This window comes from Xiphias gladius, chromosome 12 (genome assembly GCF_016859285.1).
Source record: "Xiphias gladius isolate SHS-SW01 ecotype Sanya breed wild chromosome 12, ASM1685928v1, whole genome shotgun sequence".
NCBI classification, from domain to species: Eukaryota; Metazoa; Chordata; class Actinopteri; order Istiophoriformes; family Xiphiidae; genus Xiphias; species Xiphias gladius.
The window spans coordinates 2,000,636-2,020,096 of NC_053411.1; the positions used below are offsets into that span (position 1 = coordinate 2,000,636).

The window sequence follows — 19,461 nt, forward strand, 5'->3', positions numbered from 1 at the left end:
GCAGGTGTAGACGGACATTGAGAGGGAGGATGTAATGTGTAGGATGTTTTCTGTCCCTTCCAGCTCCAACTTCCACTTTGAAGGGGCATTCACCAACCAATAGGAGTTACAAGTGCAGTGACTAGGATGTGATCCCTCAACAGCTTCCCACTCACAAACACATTTAACTGTGCTTTTGAAGTTCACGACAAAGCCAGGGATACCACTACAGGGAATAGAAAAGCAGGTTTTTGGATTGGTGAATGGGAACTTAAAACTGTTGCACCTTTTTTAAATCCTAAAAACTCAGATAGCAGAGTTTATATTTACTTTTTAAATTTACTATTTACATTCTTTTGTGCTCCAGGTGTGCAAAACAATCTTCAGTCTTAACCTGTTACCCAAAATTAAAAGGTTCTTTAAACCTTTTGATTACAGTAATAACCCTGGTCTCAATCAATCAGTCAATCGCAGACAGAAGCACTCAAGTTTTTGGGACTTTTTGTACATGAAAACATGTTTATTGCACTAAAGCATGGCTGCATTTTTTTCATTGGAGTCTTGTGGTGAAAATGGTGTGGAGTTTTAGCACTTGGATGTGTGTCTTCCCTCAGAAATGACTGAAAAGCTAAAAAGGAAAATAGCGTTTGCAGTGAAATGATGATCCTAAATGCTTTTCACAGATAGAATCGGGATCCTTAGAGCTTTCAAACAGTGTATAACTTGTCAAGGTTGTGTGAAGATTGAGACCAAAACACACCTAAAGTAACACTGCCAAGGCCAAAGCGTCCCATGGGTGGGACAGTGTATTTTAGGTTAATTAGGAACAGTACATTTAAATGAGCTCAACTGCAGCTGTGATCATTTAAATCATTAGTGGTAGTAAATACCTCTCTAAACTAAAGCATGGAGCAATGAAAAATATCCTCCTCTGACAGTAATCTTCAATAAACTTAATAAATCTCCTCTCAACACAAAATAAAAAGCTGTCACAAGTTGTGTGTAGGTTGAATAGATAATTAGTCATAAAGACTGATATTTGATACTGTAGATATACTGAGTTACTAGTTTAAAAGGTACACCTGACTATGGCTCTTTAATTATATTAAATTTGATGTTGCCATTTTAATTTTAGAAACCACTTTGAAAAGGCAGGTCAGATTCTTCCCAGAGAACTTTGATTTTTGTCATTTTTTTGTATATGGCTCCACCAGGCTCAGAAGAGAGTACAGCAGTGTAATGCAATACGGCAGGTGCCATTAATGTTCCACCAGTATGGCTCTTTAATAGGTGGGGGGGTTTTAAACCGAAGCTGCTGACATGTTGACAGCTGATATTTTTGTCTGCAGTATAATAAGCCACAGTGAAAATTAAACTTGCATTTTTCCCTTTTAGAATTTAACAATTGAAAGTTTTCCCTTCAGTCCCCCTGGGTTTTTCCCATGTGAACCAATGTGAGCCAGTCTGAGACACGAATGGAAACTGTTAGATTCCAGTTTCATGTTGTACTGCAGCTTTACTACAAAATAAAATCCTTATGTTATCAGTTTACTAGTTTGGCAATGGGTGAAATGACATTCCACTGTGTCATCAGAGGAAACTATAACTAAGTCCGTATCAGAACGAACTGATGTTCACCTTTGCAGGTAAGTTTTGAAGCTGACTGGCTAATTAGCTACGTAGCCTGCAAACTGATGTTAGCAGTGCACTTTCCCCAGTGAAACACTGTTTGGTCACTTGTTCAACAAGACACAGTGCAGGACAAGAAGTGTCCATGATTGTGGCAGGAAAAGGAGACATTAGCTAGAAATGTTCAAAGTTTGTGGCTTCTTTTGTATTGTATCAGGCAGCTGCCTTTGTATTACTCAGCCTCACAGAGAAATTCTGACTGAAACATGCAAAGACACGGGGTGCTGTCATGAAACCAGAGATTATAAAATATACATTTCTTCCTTTTGTGTACTGATTTTATGCTCAGAGGAGAGCACAGTACATGTCATTTAAAGAGCAAAACTATACAAGCAGTAGCAGAAAAAAACTGCAGTTCATTTTGAACATTTTCTAAGCTGCCAGTTTTTGTTGACGAAATTATCACTAGTTACAAATGACATTTAAAAAAAAAAAACAATCACAACTGACATATCCACTGAATGGATTATCTTCAAGCTTTTTCTCTTATGAAAGTGAAACACATTGTCTGAAAAGTTACATGCTGAGGTAATGTTAAAAAGCTAGCAAGCTAGAGCTGATAAAATCTGACAGTGACAGTTGTCATTTCAAAGGGAAAACTGCACAGCTGCTGACTGAGAATGACTGACAAGCACTAGCATGTTCCTGGCTAGTTAGCATGTTAGTAGTTAGGTCAACAGTATTTCACCAGTAGATGTTACATCACCAAGCTTCTAGCACCAACTCTTATGCTACAACATGTGGGCGAGGTTTGCTTTCCCACTTTTTAGTGTGACTAGGAGAGAAACCCATGACATTTTTAAAAATCTTTGGGTTTTTACAAAAGACCAGTTTCATACATACAATATGATTCTAACCCTAGTTGACATGGCTTAGTTTGTGTTTTTGAACTACTCTGTAGCTTGCTTTGACCCTGAGCATTTGAAGCGAACCCTGCCTCAACTGAAATTTCACACCTTAGAAGACTCAGTCTGTTTACCTCATCTTCTGCATAAGGAATGGGTTTACCACTCGTCAGGCATTGCTATTTGATTAGGATTTGAAATATTATGAGTGAGAAGAGAAACACCAGACATATCCTCTCCTCTCTTAATCCCCTTCTCCTTCTCTCTTCACTTTGTTGTTCTATGCTGTTTGTCCCTTTTTTGTTCCCTCCTCTCAGTGTAACAGTAGATAGATAATGGAAATGGCTTTGAGTCAGGATTATTCTAAATGGAGAGTTTTCCTGTACTCCCATCTTAGGGCCTCTTCCTGTATTAGGATGTGTCTTTTTTAATTTAGCATTATCATTTGATTCATTCATTCACTGATCCTCAGGCTGTTGGTGTGCATGGATGTTCATCCAAATAAACAGGAATAATGAGCAGGGGAAGTTTCTCTCACTTCTGAGAGCACTACTGGTCTGCACCTTTTAAAAAACTTATACAAAGAGATAGTTATTAAAGAAGCTTAAAACATATTAGATGTCTTGGAGACTTAGCCAGCTGAAGGATATGTTATATATCATCAACGGTGTGTCATGGCAGGTCCGGGCATTTCATTTATTACAGCTTTTCTTTTCTTATCTTTGTATGATGTAGAAATGCCTTTCAAATATGCTCTTCAAAAAACAGGATAAGACCTTTTCACAGAGAAACCACAGTAGATCTCTTGAATCTGAAATAAAGGAGCGATAAGAATCAGCTAACAACTGAGCACTCTTCTTGTCGACCAAGTGCTAATGGGGTAAATAGGCATGTTAATCACCGGTAGGATAATTACATCTCGATGTAATTGGAGAATGTCAGTAATTTCTATTCCATTTAGTGGTGGTGAATTACACAAGATGTCTGGAGATATTAATCAAGTTTAAATGCTAATCGCTAGATAACAGTTTTTTTTCACAAGTTTAAGGGAAGTCAATTAAAAACTCATAGAGGCAATTTGCTGCCAAATGTAGTGAAGTAAAAGCGAGTTTTTCCAGTTCATGTCACATTTTGACCCTTCAACTAAACCTCAAAGATGGCCTATTACTAGCCATTACTCAGAGCTCTGTTTTTTGGCTTGTATTCATTTTTATTCTTAGTCACTGCAAACAAATTATTGGTGTTGGAAAGGGGGGTTGAACCTTATGTCTCACTTTATACAAATAAAACCTTCACCAGCATTAAGTTTTTTTCTTTGTTTCTGAAAAATCATGTTTTGTCTGAAAATTTGGATTGGTGGAGGTCTAAATACTACTATCCATGAGTCTCTGTCAGTGTTGCCATGGAGAAGAGGCCAGTCAGTGAATCAGAGAAGTAGTGAATTCAGAACGCTTTTACTTTCAACTTCTTATCAAAGAACCAGATATTTTCTAACAGAGCCTTTAATATTTTGTACAGATGATTTAACTGGGAGAGTTTCATGCTGATTCAAGTCGGCAAGAGTAAACTAATGAATCTCTATATTGTAGGGAAAAGTAAATGAGTGAACGACGGAAGGGTTTTAGACAGCTGAACAAACACATTTGTGTGGTCTTACAGTGTACTGTATATTTTCATAATGTCCAACCATAGATGATGCTACAGGTTGGAAAGGAAGTGGAGGTCTGATGCCGTTGGATGATTTTAGCTGAACTTGCTCTCAGGTTCTTTGCCTTAGCGACACCATGTAATTGTTCATATTTATTTATCCTTCATTAAGACCAGGACCTGATTAACCTGCTAGGGGGCCCCAGGGCCAGACTAAGACGGGGGCCCTGACTGAACCTCCCATTTGTTTTACTCCATGTATAATGAGTATATCTTGTGTTTGGGCCCTCTTGCCCATAAGTACCCATTGTGTACAGTGCACACAGCAGACCACACATGGCAGCTTAAGTGCATTTTGCCTTTAGCCACTGAAATTTGTATTCCTACAGAATTTTGTAATACTATACACGGTGCGTGTTTGGTTTCTCTCAATTAGTTTTTCCTAATTTGATTAAAAACAAATTTATTATGTGATATGCACATAATATTAACTGAAATAATAAAGGTATAAGACTATTAACACGTACATAGGCATAAATGCAGCAGCCACCTTAATTTCAGTAATAGCATTTCAGTTTGTATCGTGCTTTAGTGGTGCATAATAAGCAACACATTTGCAATTAATCAAGTGAGAAAGAACTAAATGCCACAGCATGGGCCTGGGGCCTTTGGGGCCTCTGATGGTTTAGGGCCTCATTGCAGTTTGGCATTTTGCCAGAAGTCAAGTTAGACCTGAGGACAAAGAAAGCATGACAAAGGAAGTACACAGTCTATTTCAAAGATAAATATCATCACCTAAACATTCAGAAACAAAATAATGAGAATAAAGGAAAATCATACAACGTACATTATACACAGATAATGGAAACACAAATTTAAGTATCATGGCTTCTAATCTTAGTGTTTTGCCGTGTGTTCCATTTAAAAGGCAAATATATAAAGGTATAGGAGGGAAAATCCCATTAAAACACATGCAGTGCCAGTCTGTAGTAAACAAGACATTAGTGCTTCTAATTTGACTGACACCTCCCGGCACATGCACACAAGATTACACTGAGACTGAACAGCAAATCGCATTAACAAATGCCTTGTTCATGTGTGTGCAAACTTTATGTGCGTGTGTGTTCGTGTGCAGGTGTGTAACAGTAATGGGAACTGCCACTGTAATCGAGGCTGGGCACCACCTTTCTGTGAGAAGCCGGGACTCGGTGGCAGTGTGGACAGTGGACCTATCCAGTATGACAGTGAGTTCACTCACACACACAACCTTAACCTTTTAATGTTTTTGAATCTATTTTTTGTGAGACCCAAAATGTATGAAGGTGAAATACAAAATAGGTGAGCATTCTTTTACCTTGCAAACTATAGTCCTGGTTCTTATCAAGTTTCCAGAGAAATGCAGGATCATTTCTCTGCTTTTGTCTCAAGTTTTGCATCCACATATACTGTCTACAGTATAAATAACGAGAGAGGGGGATACGTTATTTAGATGCCATCTTCACAAACAGGCCTTCAATTTGAGTGACAGAGAATTACATTGCTAGTTATAAATTAACAAGCTCATGCACCCCACAGACTTATAATGCAGCAGTGTCCAGGCAGCCATAATTTACTGATATATTCATCTTTGTGTTAATATTAATGGTATTAGTCTGTAGAAGGTGTGTAGAATGGACAGTCAGTGAGATATGAAAAGGGCAGACACACCTGCACAGACAGTAATTAGAAACCTGATGCTCATGAATAAGATGGTTACCCCATGATCCATGTAAACATCACATCCACAATACAATGATGAATTGCATGGATAATGGTGTACATGTAACCACGCTCAGTGTGTGCGTGTGTGTCTCCACAGGTCAGGTTGGGCTGGTGGTGGGGCTGCTGTTTGCCTTCCTGGTGGTCCTGCCTGCAGCGCTGCTGCTCTTCTACTGCTACAGGATCAAGACTTCCTATTACCATAAGTGGCTTTCCCAGAGAGAGAAGAACAAGAGCAACAAGTACTGTAACGTGTCCTGTCTGCCTGTCTGTCTGACTGTGTCTGTCTGTCTGTTTGTCTGTCTGCAAACAACACATTACACACACTTTACTGGAATTACAACCAGAACAAAAAGAGAAAGCACAAAATTATCTTTACATGACATGTAGGTTAATACATAATTTTTTTTTTTTATTATCTCATTGTTCATTTTTAGTTTTTTGTTAATCACATCAAATTTAAGCTAGGAACTTGACCCAAAACCTCAAGCTACAGTATATTTGTTTTATTAGGGCTCTGTGACAGCAACAGCCGTGGCTGGAGGTGTTATGTTTTCGGGATGTCCGTTCATCCGTCCTATTCCCGTGTACACAATATCTCTGGAACGACCTGAGGGGAATTCTACACATTTGGCGCAAACGTTCAGTTGGACTGAAGGATGAACTGAGTATATTTTGGTGCTCAAACGTCCCTGTGATCTCAAAAAACACTTCTTTGGCCATAACAAAAATTCATATGCTAATTATGATAAAATATTCGTAATAACTTTTATTAATAAAGTCTTCACCGCATATATTGTGAGACAGAACAGACATGAATGTAAACTACAACTTGATTGGTTGGCGGAGGCATACAACTGCGAGGTGGTAATTTCTAGTTTTGTCCATGACCTACTGTTACCTCCCCAGGCCAAAGCAAGACTTTTGCTGTGCAGAAGACTGGCACAGTCAGACAGAGAAATAAATTACATTTGAAAATAACAAGACCTGAACTGACTCAAGCCTGATGCTTTACCTGACAAAACAGAGCAAATAGCTGAACTCTAGCCCTCGGTCAGGGACTTTCTCAGCAGCACACAGGGTCAGCCTGAAATATTTGAGCTACAAAATAAGACAATACACAAAAGTAGAGCTGGAACAATTATATGATTAACTGACTACACAATTGACAGAAAATTAAGCTGCAACAACTTTGATAACCAGTTAACAAATTAACCCACTGCTCAAGCAAAAATGCTAAGAAAATCACTGGTTTTCACCTCTCCTATGTGAAGATTTGCTTCTTTTCTTTGTCATAGCTGCCATAGCAGACATCCATTTGGACTCTAGCAAATTGCGATGGGCAATTTTCACTGTTTTTTTTTTTTTTTTTTTAATTTTACAGACCAATAGACCAAACAATTTAATAGAGAAAATACTTGGCAGACTAACTAATGGAAATATTTTTTAGATTCTTCTCTACACAAGAGGCATACTTTTCACAACATAAAACAAAATCTTTCATGTATGACCAGTTCTGGATTCTTCTCTCAGACCACACTGTATCTTGGAATTTGTTTGTTGAAAACTACCAGTCAGCACATCACACTGTCTGAGAAGGAAGGGAAACAAAAAGTGTAGGAAGGAGGAAATGAATCTTGAATAGAAGGCAGAAAATAATTCAGGAATAGAAGGAAGGAAGGAAGCAAGGGGTGGAAAATAAGGAAGTAGGGAAAATGTGGTGGCAGGGTGAATTAACAGAAAAAGGTTATGTATGGAAGAGGAAATAAATTAGACGAAGTAAAGGGAGGATGAAAGGAAGCATTGAATTACAGGAAGGTATGAAGAAAGGAAGGAAGTACACAGTGCCTCATCTGCCAGCACTCCCAGCAGATCAATGTGTACACCAGAACTTTCCATCTCTACATCAGCATAAATGGCAGCATTTTGTGCCTCCTCTTACCCCCATCAGAACCAAACAAAATCCATGTCCTCATAAGCTCCAGAGCTTCTTTTAAGAGTGCTGCCATATACCTCACCCAGAGAGACAGCCTCATCATAACACTGGCTGAGTTAGTGCCTCTGAAAATACTGAAGTCTTTCACAGTGATTTATAGAGCAGAAATGTTTCTGGAGAGGATCCAGCACTACAGCAGCGTTTTAAAGACCCTGACCTTCCAAATTAAGACAAAGAGAAAGGCTAAATACTGGTGATATTGGGCCTCAGCAGGATTTTATAGTAACTGCTGCTAAAGGAGGACAGAGGGGAGACAACTGAATGAATGGCTAATGATAAGGAAAGTTGAGCAGCTACGATGATTAACAAGACCCTGTGTTTTTTCTGGTTTTGTTCCATTGCCAATAGTTTGAGTTCATTTACAGTTCAACAGCAGGATGGCGGGTGGTTCGAGCTGATTAAAGGCTCTTCTAAGCATATATATATATATATATATATATATATATATATATATATATATCAAGTATGCTTAGAGAGCCTTCTAATCAGCTAAGAGCCTGCAGTATGTACAGCACATACACCAAGTATTAGCTGTATGGTCTACTTTGATTCAATTCAAAAGCCCTGTAGTAAATATATTTGAGTTCAGTTGAATCAGCTCTTTGGTCATTTTGGAGACTGTAGTTAGCTGTCATTAGCCATGTTATTGTACTGGATGCATGTGTCTCCAAATGTTTGGAGGATGGCACATGCTTTATACATACTGTATCCAACTTAAAGGTACCCCTTGAACTTTTAATCCTGCACTAATCAATATGTCTATATCTATAAGGAATCAAATATTTATGTGTAATGTGAGAATTTGTTGCTCACAGCCACGAACGTACAGAGAATTATCACCAACCCTGTCATTCCCCTCAGCTCTATGGAACTTTTCAGTTTCTTTTAGCTCACTGTTTTGGTTTTACGGCCAGCCGTTTTGGCATTTGGTTCAGTTTCAGCGCTCTCATCAGCCTCGTTTCCAGCAGCAGCAGGCAGCAGCTGCTTTCAGTGTAAAATCTCTGATAAAGCCACAGTCCACTACCTGCTCAGCAGCAAGCAGCAGAAAGGCACAGTCAGAGACCACCTGGTGAAGACAGTGGAGCATTTAGCGGCTAAAGAGCCAGATATTTTTCTCAGGAGCTGGTGGAGACCCAACTTACTTTCGTCATGTTGACACATGTGACACATGTGGTGGTAAACAACAGTTTATGTCAAACTACAGTTTATCCATCCACACTATAATTGTATGCTATAGCACAGGTTTCTAGATACAGGTTAATTGGTTTTTTTCTTGTTACCCCCTGGGTCCAGTCTTAATGCTAAGCTAGACTAACCATGTCCTGACGCCAGCTTCGTACATAACACACAGAGATGATCCAGATCTTCTAATCTTCTCATAGGAAGGCCAATGGGACAAGTATCACCAAGAAAATCACTTACAGCTTTTCTCATTAGAAGGACTTAATATGTCCATTTTATGTACGTTTTACAGTTCTTATATGGATCGATACTCATTAGCTGATACAGTAATGTGCATGCTGGTGTGTGTGTGTGTGTGTGCGTGTATGTTTCGGTGTGTAAAGAGCTTTTGAGGGACTGGTCCACTCAGCTCAACTTGACAGCATCAGAAATCAGCTCTCCATACACTGGGCTTAAACATTTGGTTTATCCTACACCTCCTCATTTCCTCTCACATCATGCTAGGTGAAAAAATTCTCTCTCTTTTCCCACCTGAGGCCAAAAAATGAATGCCAGATTGAGAAGAGTGATGAAGCGGGACAGCTTTCAGGTTACAGTCCCTGGTTTATTTTCTGTCTCCTCATTTTCTGCTCAGGACGGAGGCAACAGTGGAGAAAGGGAAGAACGGCCATCTGAATCCTGCCTTTCACCTTAAGGTTGTAGGACCAATCAACAAAGCTAGCAGCCACAAGGGGGTGAGTGGAAAGTGTGTGTGGTAAAGTAAGGAAAAGTGGGAAGGAAGAGAGGAAATGGGAGGAGAATGGTGACTGTTTCTCTTGGTTTGTTTTAGTGAATAATGGACCATCCATGAGGTTGACCTTCATATTAAATGACCTCATATTACAGCAGATTATACTGTGACCACTTTGAGTCGGCCTCCTCCCACGTCCACAAAACTCATCTGCACTGGTTCACTGTGCCTTCAGCATCATTTCATCATGTTGTTATTACCTTGTTTTTACAGCATTTGTTTAATTGGATGGGTTAGATACTCAGGTTTAGGGTACATTTGTCATTGGCAACGAAAGAAATACAAAAAAGCAAGAAAGGAGACAAAGAGAGGAAGGAAAGTGAGGGACAAAGGGGCAAGGGAATCAGTGAGTCTTTATGTGAAGTGAAGAATAATTATAATAAATTGTATTCATATAGCATCTCTTATACAAAAGTATAAGCATAAAATGCAACTCAGTGTTATTCACATTAAGAGTCACGGCAGGGATTGATGACTAATGATAGATACTCAGCTAACTATCTATAAAAAATTAAGCTCCTTGATTTTTTTGTTTTTAATCACACTAAATGTAGACCACTCCTATATTTCTGGGAAATGTCATACAATTATTGTCTTTTGGGAAATGGTACGTAGCTTGGTACAACAAAAGTTAAGATGTAATTTCCACGAGTTGCATGATACGTTATCTCGGTAATTTCTTTGAAGAAATTGTACCAGGAAGAAATAAATATGTGGTTAGAATACTATTAATAGCAAGTTAAAAAGTAATTTCAATTATATGGGAATGGCAGCTCCCTGACACAAGATCAATTGCTGGTAATTGTTTAGGAAATCCTTTTCATGGAAAAACTGACACATAGGTAAAAAGGTATTGTTGTTTAAGCAATCTGTAAATTGCATGACGACTTTCTTTTCTAGGATTCTTCTTTTGAAGAGAAGGTGGGAAATTAGTCTTGAGTCTTCATTTAATTTGAGGAATTTTTCTTTTCTTTAAGTTTTTGTTGTTGTCTTTCATTTGACCCCAGCTTCCTCACACCAGCAAAGAGGTCCTGCCTCTCAGACCAGGCCTGGCACCCAATGGCAACCAGCCAGTCAACATTGTGCGACCTCTAAGACCGGCCCCATCTCCCCAGGGTGGTCCCCAGGACCTCAAGGCAGTTCGCCCGCCCCTGCCAGCTGGCAAGCCCCCAACGGCCCCATCCAAATCCGCCCTGAGCCCACAGAGACTCAGCCCGCCCAAGAAACCTCTGCCCCTCAACCCAACACGATCTCCACTGGTAAGACCCATTTGACCCTCTTGTGAACTGTAAACGAACTTAATTGAATTTTAAAAACTGTGACCTAAAAGTCATACCACATAATGTAAAAAGCAACTGACCTGGAGAATGTGGAGTAACATCGAGGCAGGGAGCCACAGATATGGAATTAGGAACTCAGAAACCAATGATTGCCTCTTTTCATATTTAAAGAGGGAAAGCTGTGTTTTGATTTTAAGTGTAGGGAGATTGGTACTACAGTAAAATGTAGTACCAATCAATCAAGAGATGTCATAAAATACCAATGAGGACCAACGAGTTCACTGAAAAACAATGTGTAATTGCAACTGTATTACTTGGATGGGGGTGAAAAATTACAAACATATGCACTCCGGATGGATTAAAATCACTGACCAGTGCAGGTCCTATTAAATCACCCCACCTCCCCTAGAGAAATAAATCCAGTCCCAATGGGGCTTACTGAACCACATATAAATTGAGCTCTGTAACTGCATAGCTTTACCTCACCTCAAATTTACTCCAAAACTAATTCTTTTGGATAGTTCAGGAGAAATGTTGTGTTTCCAGGACAGCTGTCATGTTTTTCCAGGAAAGAGTAAACAACAATTTTAAGTCCTTCTCTACACTGATTCCTTGTACAGGGTAAGCATAAAAACCCTGCTTTTTACCTACAGGAGATTTCCATTCTATCATGGAGCCAACATCTGTAAAACATCTGTGTTTGGTCTATACTGTATGTTGAGAGGTGAGGAGGGACCAGCCTAATTTGTCTCTGCTGTGTAAATCGGAGACGGGGACATAATCGCAGAACATGTACAAATGATTGTGCCTTGATTGTATAAAAATAATTTTAATGCTATTTTTAATTGTTTTGATAAAGGTTTTATTGTGTGGTTCATTAGTCATCTAAAGTATAGCATACAAATAAACTATGTAAAAAAGAAATAATTTCTTTTGGTCAGTTTTCACAAACTCCAAGACAGATGTTTTCAAAATGTGAGGCATCTCCCCAGGGTTTGCAGGAGAGTTGTAAGGGAGGCGTGGAGGGAGAGACATGAAGCAGAGATACTGTGTGCGGTGAAAGGGACAGGTGCATGTCTGTGTTCTAAAAACAGTGAGTAGTTTCTCTGAGTCATAACTCAGTGAGATCTGAACACACAGACATGACACATATTTTTAGATTCAGTGTGATTTACATATCAAGACACATCATTATCGCCAATGTTCATTGTTTATAAGCATCCATAAATCTGCCTAGACATGACAGGAAAAAAGATCTTTATAAGAAGCTCCTTATAACTGCAGAGCCTGCCTGAGAATCATTATGTTTTTAAGGTTTTCCTCAGTATCATGGTAATCCAGTGATAGCTGTCTGAACATCTATGAGTATACTGCAAACAGGAGCTAATTTGGCTAACCATTAATTTTACCAATTTGCCAAAAATGTATACGGATGTAAGATAAAAAAAAACTGGGTTCAAGTTATAGGCCACAGCTAACTCACCGAATCCATGGCAACATTATACTTCTTGATTGCAAGGGATGTGATGGGCAGGCGTAGTTGTACACAGTGTCAGACAGTGAAAACCCCTGCTCATGATGCTTTGCTCATGACTGCAGCTAAATGCATACTATGTAAATATAATTCAGAGCTATTGCCAAATACACAGAGATAATGAGAAAACTGCTGATGAATTAGAGAGATTTCTTCTGAACCCTGAAGAAATAATAAATAAAACTGCGTATGTTTTTTATCTGATTGCCCTCTTATTGATTAATCCTCTGAAATGGCTCTCATCAGTGCACCTCTGTGAAGTGTAAAATGCCTTTAAATTAGATCAAGTTTTTGCCATATTGCTTTTTCTTGTTTGTGTAAAATATCCAATATTTCATGCAAGTTTACTTTGTGATCTCAGAGTTGTGCTGTAGTGGTAATTTTTAATCTACTAACTGTGAAGTGGGACAGAAGATCCTCTTATCAGCTAGCTGAGTAGATTCATGAGACATCCTGGATCCTTTCCAGACTGACAGTACAGAAACTGGAATGGAGTTCTCCTCCCTACTGTGTCCATGTGTGCAGGGATTTAGTGTTGTGTTCCATGTTGGCAGTGATCCCATGTAAAAAGATGTCCATTTTCTCCTTAATGATAACTGTGTTTTTTGCCTTTTAAACATTTTCTCTTTCCTTTGATCATTGTCCTTACTTTCTATATTTCAGACACTTTGCTCAGCCACTTAAGAGCAGTTTCCAAAGTTAGTGCTAATGCATAGTAATCTCGACTTTCTAAGGCTATTTTGACACCTAAACTGGCTGTTGTGTCTTAGTGTTGCATTTGAAGGTTCAATAATCTAAATGCCAATAATCAGTATTTCCGTTTGGTCTTTTTTAGTTGGTATCTCAGCTGCAGTCCAAACGGTGCCCCTTTCCTCCTCAGAGGCCTCTCCCCCTCAGCCCAGCCAGAGGAACCTCCCCCACAGTGAGTCCACCCCTGACTGCGGTTTCCAAACCCTCTCCAGGTCTGCTGGTCATGATGCCCCCAGCGGTGGGACCCAAACCTGTGGGGAAAGTCTCTGCCATCCCCCCTCTCAGAGCTCTCAGGTGGGCAAACATACAGCACTGTCACAACACAGACATACTGTAGTGTAGTCTTAGCTGCTCAGGTAGGTAAGGGTCTTCTGTTCTCTGTCATCTCTGTAATAAGATGAGAGGCTTTTATTTCTCCTGCCTAAATGGAAAGTGCACATGTGAATGTCAGTAATATGACAGAGCAAGAGTTCAAAAGATAAAATAACAATCACATAATTTCATTGCAGTTTAGCACAGTTTGACAACAACTTCAAACCTCTCTACAGCAGTTAGCATTAGCAGGCTAACCTGCACCAGAAAGAGCTTCATGTTATTGGATTGACAAGAGTAAACCAGGATTTTCTCTTTTATTGTGGACCTCAACAGACATCAGGAGCCTATTCTGCAGTAAAGGATGTTGGAATTAAAAGTAATATCCTTTTCAAGAGCTGCCTGTTTTCAGGGCTTTTTGGTGTAATGTATCATACAATAATGGTGAAAGATTTGACAAAGGAATTTATGGTAAGTTTCTGAAGCTTTCAGCTGCATCTTCCATTCAGAGTGTTTTTTAAGTCAGTGTTAAGAGAAGTTCAACTTGAGAAAATGCGACTTTAAGTTTCGAGGAGACACACTGCTGCGCTGATTATTCCAGTAAAGATGTGGTCGTCAAGGGGTTAAGGTGCCAACCGTGAACCACAACTTTCTTGCACCTTTGTGGCATGTTTGCATGACATTCCCCATCTCTCTCCCTCATCCTCTACCGTCAGCTATTTAAAAAAAAGACCAGAAACCTTTTTTTTAGTTTTTAGGGGGAGCAGGGGGGCATTGTATGCCTTTGTCAGACAGCAATAGTGGATAGATGACAGAAAACGAGGGAGACAGAGATGCAACAAAGGTCCCCAGCGTGATTCGAACCAGGACGTTGTGGGTCGCCTCTTACCCCTTAAGCCACGGAGGCGCCAACCCCCAAAAATGATTCAAAAAAACATTAACATTAAAAACATTATTAATCTCAAAAGGTACTTTAAAAGATAACCTTGGTAGGTTTCAAAATGCATTGCATCAGTGCGATCTCTAGGTAAAGGCTGAATCTATCAAGCCCATTGAGACTTGGTACTGGACTGTTGGTGTGCACCGTATTGTGGTGCTACGTCACTAATTGGACTGCTGGTCCAATAATTGACTGATCCGATGACTGAAAACTTTACAGGGATTTTTTTCCAAATCTAAAATAAACCTTAGAAGGGGATTGTGTTAATTTTGCCCAAGTCTAAAATCTAGGCCTCATTCTGGACTCTTATCTAAATTTTGATTACATCTATAGTTAGTTTAGACTCAAGACCATAGGGATATTTTCAGTCCCCAGTTTTAACTCTAAAAGTGAGACCCCATTGGTGGCCCTTGGTTAAGGTGGTAACCATGTACTACGACAACTAACATCTGGCCAGGGACCTTTAGTGCATGTCATTAACCATCTTTCTCTCTCTCCTCATTTCCTGTTATCTCTCTACTGTTGGCTATCAAATAAAGGCATAAAATGTCTAAAATAGCAATGCCTAAGAGTTATGTTGTCTTCCACATAATCTTAAAAAGATTATTAAATTTCTTAGTCTAGATTTAAGATAAAAATTCAGGTTGTTATGTATATTATTTACAGAGGTAATATTTGTTATCCAAGTTTTGTCAATCTCTGCAGGCAAACACCAAGCTCAGCACAGCAGAGACTGGGTCAGGGCAAGCCTGATTTTTAGTCTTTAACATAGAATCTGCAGACACTTAGAGGGTATTAAAAAATGTGAAATTTTTGGGTCTTGTCTGCTGTAGGCACTGATGTTAGTAATAACATGTTTTTGTATGTCGTTGCAAGCTGTCAGGCGATGTTATGTACCTTTAAACTAAAAGTGGGATTGTTGTAACAGTGGGTTGTGCGGCGGGAAGCTGTTCGGCCTTTTTTGTGTCGTTTCAGTCGGCACCATCAGACCTGCAGTAAACCCTGTCACTACTGCTGCTACAGAAGCTAGGAGGCTCATCCTTTCTTAAGTCTCAATTTAGCAAAAACTTAGATGAACTTAAATAGATAAGAAATTTTTTATTACATTTTTAATAACTCTAACATAGTCTACCTTGTTTAAAATCACAGCCCTATTGCAAAAGGTGTGGTGGATTTACTGTAGAGTGAAGCACGTTGAGTATCTGCACTGAATTTGTCTTGCTAAACCAGCTCACAGGCTTCACTCCATATGATCAGTCTCGTCCTCAGTCTTGATTTAGCACTTACATTTTTATATTTGATGCTAGTCTTTTGTTCCAGATATATTTTGGTTTGGATGGGTCTGTTTTTTGATTTTACACGCACACGCGCGCATGCAGCTGCTGCACTGAATTTCTATAGAAGTGGAAGCCAATGGCATTATCCCCTCCACCCACTCAAGGTCACTGCTACTGTAGATGCTGTACTGAACAACATGTTTTACAGCTCTACACACTGTAGGTGTAAACAACAACACAGCATTTTCAAGCATCACTCAACTCAGTTTGTCACTCCTCTGACTTTAAACTGAACTCAGAGGGAATGTTACTTTGATATGATCTAAAATAGATCTAATGAGAAAAACTCTGATCAAAAAGCAGCCGTTTGTTGTCGTCATTCCACTTCCTGCGATTCCAGCCCTGTTTGAAAGGCCTTTTATGACCCAACTATAACAGTGCTGAGAAATACTGCCTCAAAATATTCCAACCTCTCCATGTCGTGCTGTTTTCTGCTCAGAGTGAATGTGAGCACATAAACGCTCAAGGTTTACAAACGATGCTATGCACTGATGCAGTTCTTCATCAGCAATCAATTTTCATTTCTTCAGAAGCAGAGTCATGCTTTTTGTTCCATGCACATCTGTAAACGTAGGAAAAGTCAGGCAGGAAACCTCACGGTGATGTTCTTCAGGTTTTATGGTTCCTCTGTTTCTGTAATCTAGCAGATGGCTCCAAATGTCTCTACATTTAGTTCTGTCTAGCAAAACCAAGAGCAGATCCCACATCTGCTGCAGATCTCACAGCAGCAGCTGCTGGTGTAACTTGTTGAGAGGATAAAGCTGGAGCAGTCTGTGTCAGACTTTACAAATCCCAAGCTGTCAATGTGTTCTAAATGGGTTCACCTGTGCATGGGAAGCAACAGAACAGGCTCAGAAATCAGTACCATGCGCTCTTACTGTAGCAGGTATTTGTGCTGATAATACCTGTTCATATGATAATGGCTAGTTTTATGCAAAGAAATTCTTGCCTGATTTTATTCTTAGCAGGGTGGAAAGTCTGAGACAGGACTCAAATCATAACCCCATTCTTTGCTTAAAAAACTCACACATGCATGTATACCGGTAGCCAATCTCATCGGAACATTGCATTAGATACCTAATTTTCATACTTACATTATTCTATATTTTTTATCGTCAACAACAAGAATCATTATTATTATTATTAATTGGTGCTGCTATCGTTGCAGCTGTTATTATTAATAACATTATTACACCTATAGGTATGACTATTATTATTATCAGTATAACAGCCAGTGTGACAATGCTTGAATACAACAGTATGTACAGCTGTTCCTGGTCTCTCTCTCTTCTTCCCCTCCCTTCTCCCTCCTCAGATCCTCAGATAGATTCGATCCTCCTAATAGCCTAATGGTTCAATATCCACATTTTGATTCCAGCTAAGCACCTGTGTTACATGTCCATTGCTGCTCTCTCTCCTCTCTTATTTGTCCTCCTCCCCAACAGGAGGAAGAAAAGAAATCTTAGGAAATAACAAATGACTAAGCATCTAATCATTTTGCCAGACTCCAGACTTTTCATCCAGCACCATCATCAGGTTAAAGGATAGGTTCACATTTTTTCCAAACCATCTTTATACTATATTCACACGCCCATATGTACTGTACACTGAAAGGATTAGTAATAGTTTTTCCTCCTGTTCATACGGTCTGTAAAGAGATCCCAACATACCCACCTGAACACAACAAGAGATTGGGGGGGCAAATTCAAAGTCCACAAAGCCAAAGTTCTCATTCTGTGTAAAAATGACTTATAAAGTTTAGCTGAAGTTAATACGAGGCTTCAGCAGTCAGAGTTAAGAGAAAATGAATTGGATAATATGAAGATTAATATGAAGCTTCATATTATCTGCAGCTCAATTTTAGGATTCATTTATTGGCAGAACGAGGACTGGCTTTTGACCCCCATGTCTTACTCTGGAAGCATGTAAGGAAGGGATCTGTTCAGAGACGGTATGGACGGAAGGAACATACGTAATGAACAGCAACTCTGTCAATGTACATATGTGCATCTGAGTATTGTCAAAGATAGACTTTGAAAAATGTGAACAGATCCTTTATAATTTCAGTCCAGTACTTTGGTTTATGACCAAACACTAATGACATTCCCATCAGTCTCAGCTGGACTAACTGTTTTGTACAAATTAGTAAATGTTAGTATGATAATATGATAAACTACTTTACCGTGTTCACGATCGGTTTAGTTTCTCATCATTTTAACTTAGCATTTCGTGATTTTGTTGTTTGGTTCGTGTGGGATTGAGTGAAAGATAAACTACAGTGTGTGTGTTCATGGTAATGAAGGAACATGTGAACATGTGACCCAATACAACAGTGCGGCTCACTGACGTGTTTTAATAGTCTTTGGACAACAATGGAGCTCTGTGACGCAGAGGAATGGGATATATCTTACCCCTCTGTACTTGTTAGTAGGACACACCGATTGTGGGTTTGGCTCTGCACATGGGATTTGTTCACATTAAAAAAATATAGAATATTTTCAGGCTTACTATTGAAAAGAATATCAGCAAGTCAGTATGCTGTATTAGTTTAACCTTAAGCCAGAATCTTTTTTTTTCTTCCTTCTCCTTCCAGACCAGTCCCAGGTGCCAAACCAAACACAGCCTCGACTCCACCGCGAAAATGACCTTCACCTCCCCCCTCCGCCCTCTGCGGAGGCAGCAGCTGACAGCCTATTTGCACTAAAGAGACTTTGGCTGGTAAATCACAGAGCTGTTGCACTCACCAGAGGAGGACAAACACAAAGTTAATACAAGAGACACAAAAGAACAAACAGGATTCATACCAGTTTAGACTTCAAAATGAAACCTTAAGCCCTCTCTCCCCTTTCAATTTTGACCCCCCGCCCTCCAACATTCTCTGCTCAGCGCGCTAACATTAACCACATCGACGCGGTTTTGCACGGAGGCCTTGCAGACTGAGACAAGTGTTATCGCTGGGGGACGGTCACATTGGCCAAATCAGTTTTTTTAAGATTGTTTGGTTTTTTTTAATCTGTTAATGCTGTCTGTGTATAAAAAATGCATTTTGTAATGACTGCTATTTTGTTTACAGTTTGTTTTATGTCACGTTTTATGATTTGTGTTATGTGCCAAAGAGGTCTCTTCATACCTGGGGTGTGTCCCAAATGCTTGAAAATCTCCTTTGTTTAAGTTTACCATAAGTCAACTCCTCCATATTTGCAGGTTTTATAATTTATTGTATGTATGAGGGAATGTCTAAAATACAACCTGGAGATGCAGAGGCCTATCGGGGGAGAGCCAATCAGATAGCAGCTTCTTCTCAACACTGTTTACATGGTGGAGGACTCAATACTTGGGGCTTGCAGGACACACCCCAGTCGCTCATGTAGATTTGAATGTCTTTTGCTGTGTGTTATGACTTTTAAATTGTTACATAAAAT

General features: G+C 39.4%; 1 protein-coding gene across 3 annotated transcripts in view; it reads left to right on the forward strand.

Annotated features, from left to right (window-relative positions):
* Positions 1–19,461, forward strand: part of adam19a (ADAM metallopeptidase domain 19a) — a 206,338-nt gene extending 186,877 nt beyond the window's left edge. For all 3 annotated transcript variants that reach the window (XM_040140979.1, XM_040140981.1, XM_040140982.1), the window contains 6 exons: positions 5,296–5,404; positions 6,019–6,160; positions 9,731–9,830; positions 10,894–11,145; positions 13,536–13,744; positions 18,633–19,461. In XM_040140979.1, the coding sequence (XP_039996913.1) occupies positions 5,296–5,404; positions 6,019–6,160; positions 9,731–9,830; positions 10,894–11,145; positions 13,536–13,744; positions 18,633–18,684 (864 nt within the window). In that variant the 3' untranslated portion in view covers positions 18,685–19,461. The remainder of the gene's footprint in view (positions 1–5,295; positions 5,405–6,018; positions 6,161–9,730; positions 9,831–10,893; positions 11,146–13,535; positions 13,745–18,632) is intronic.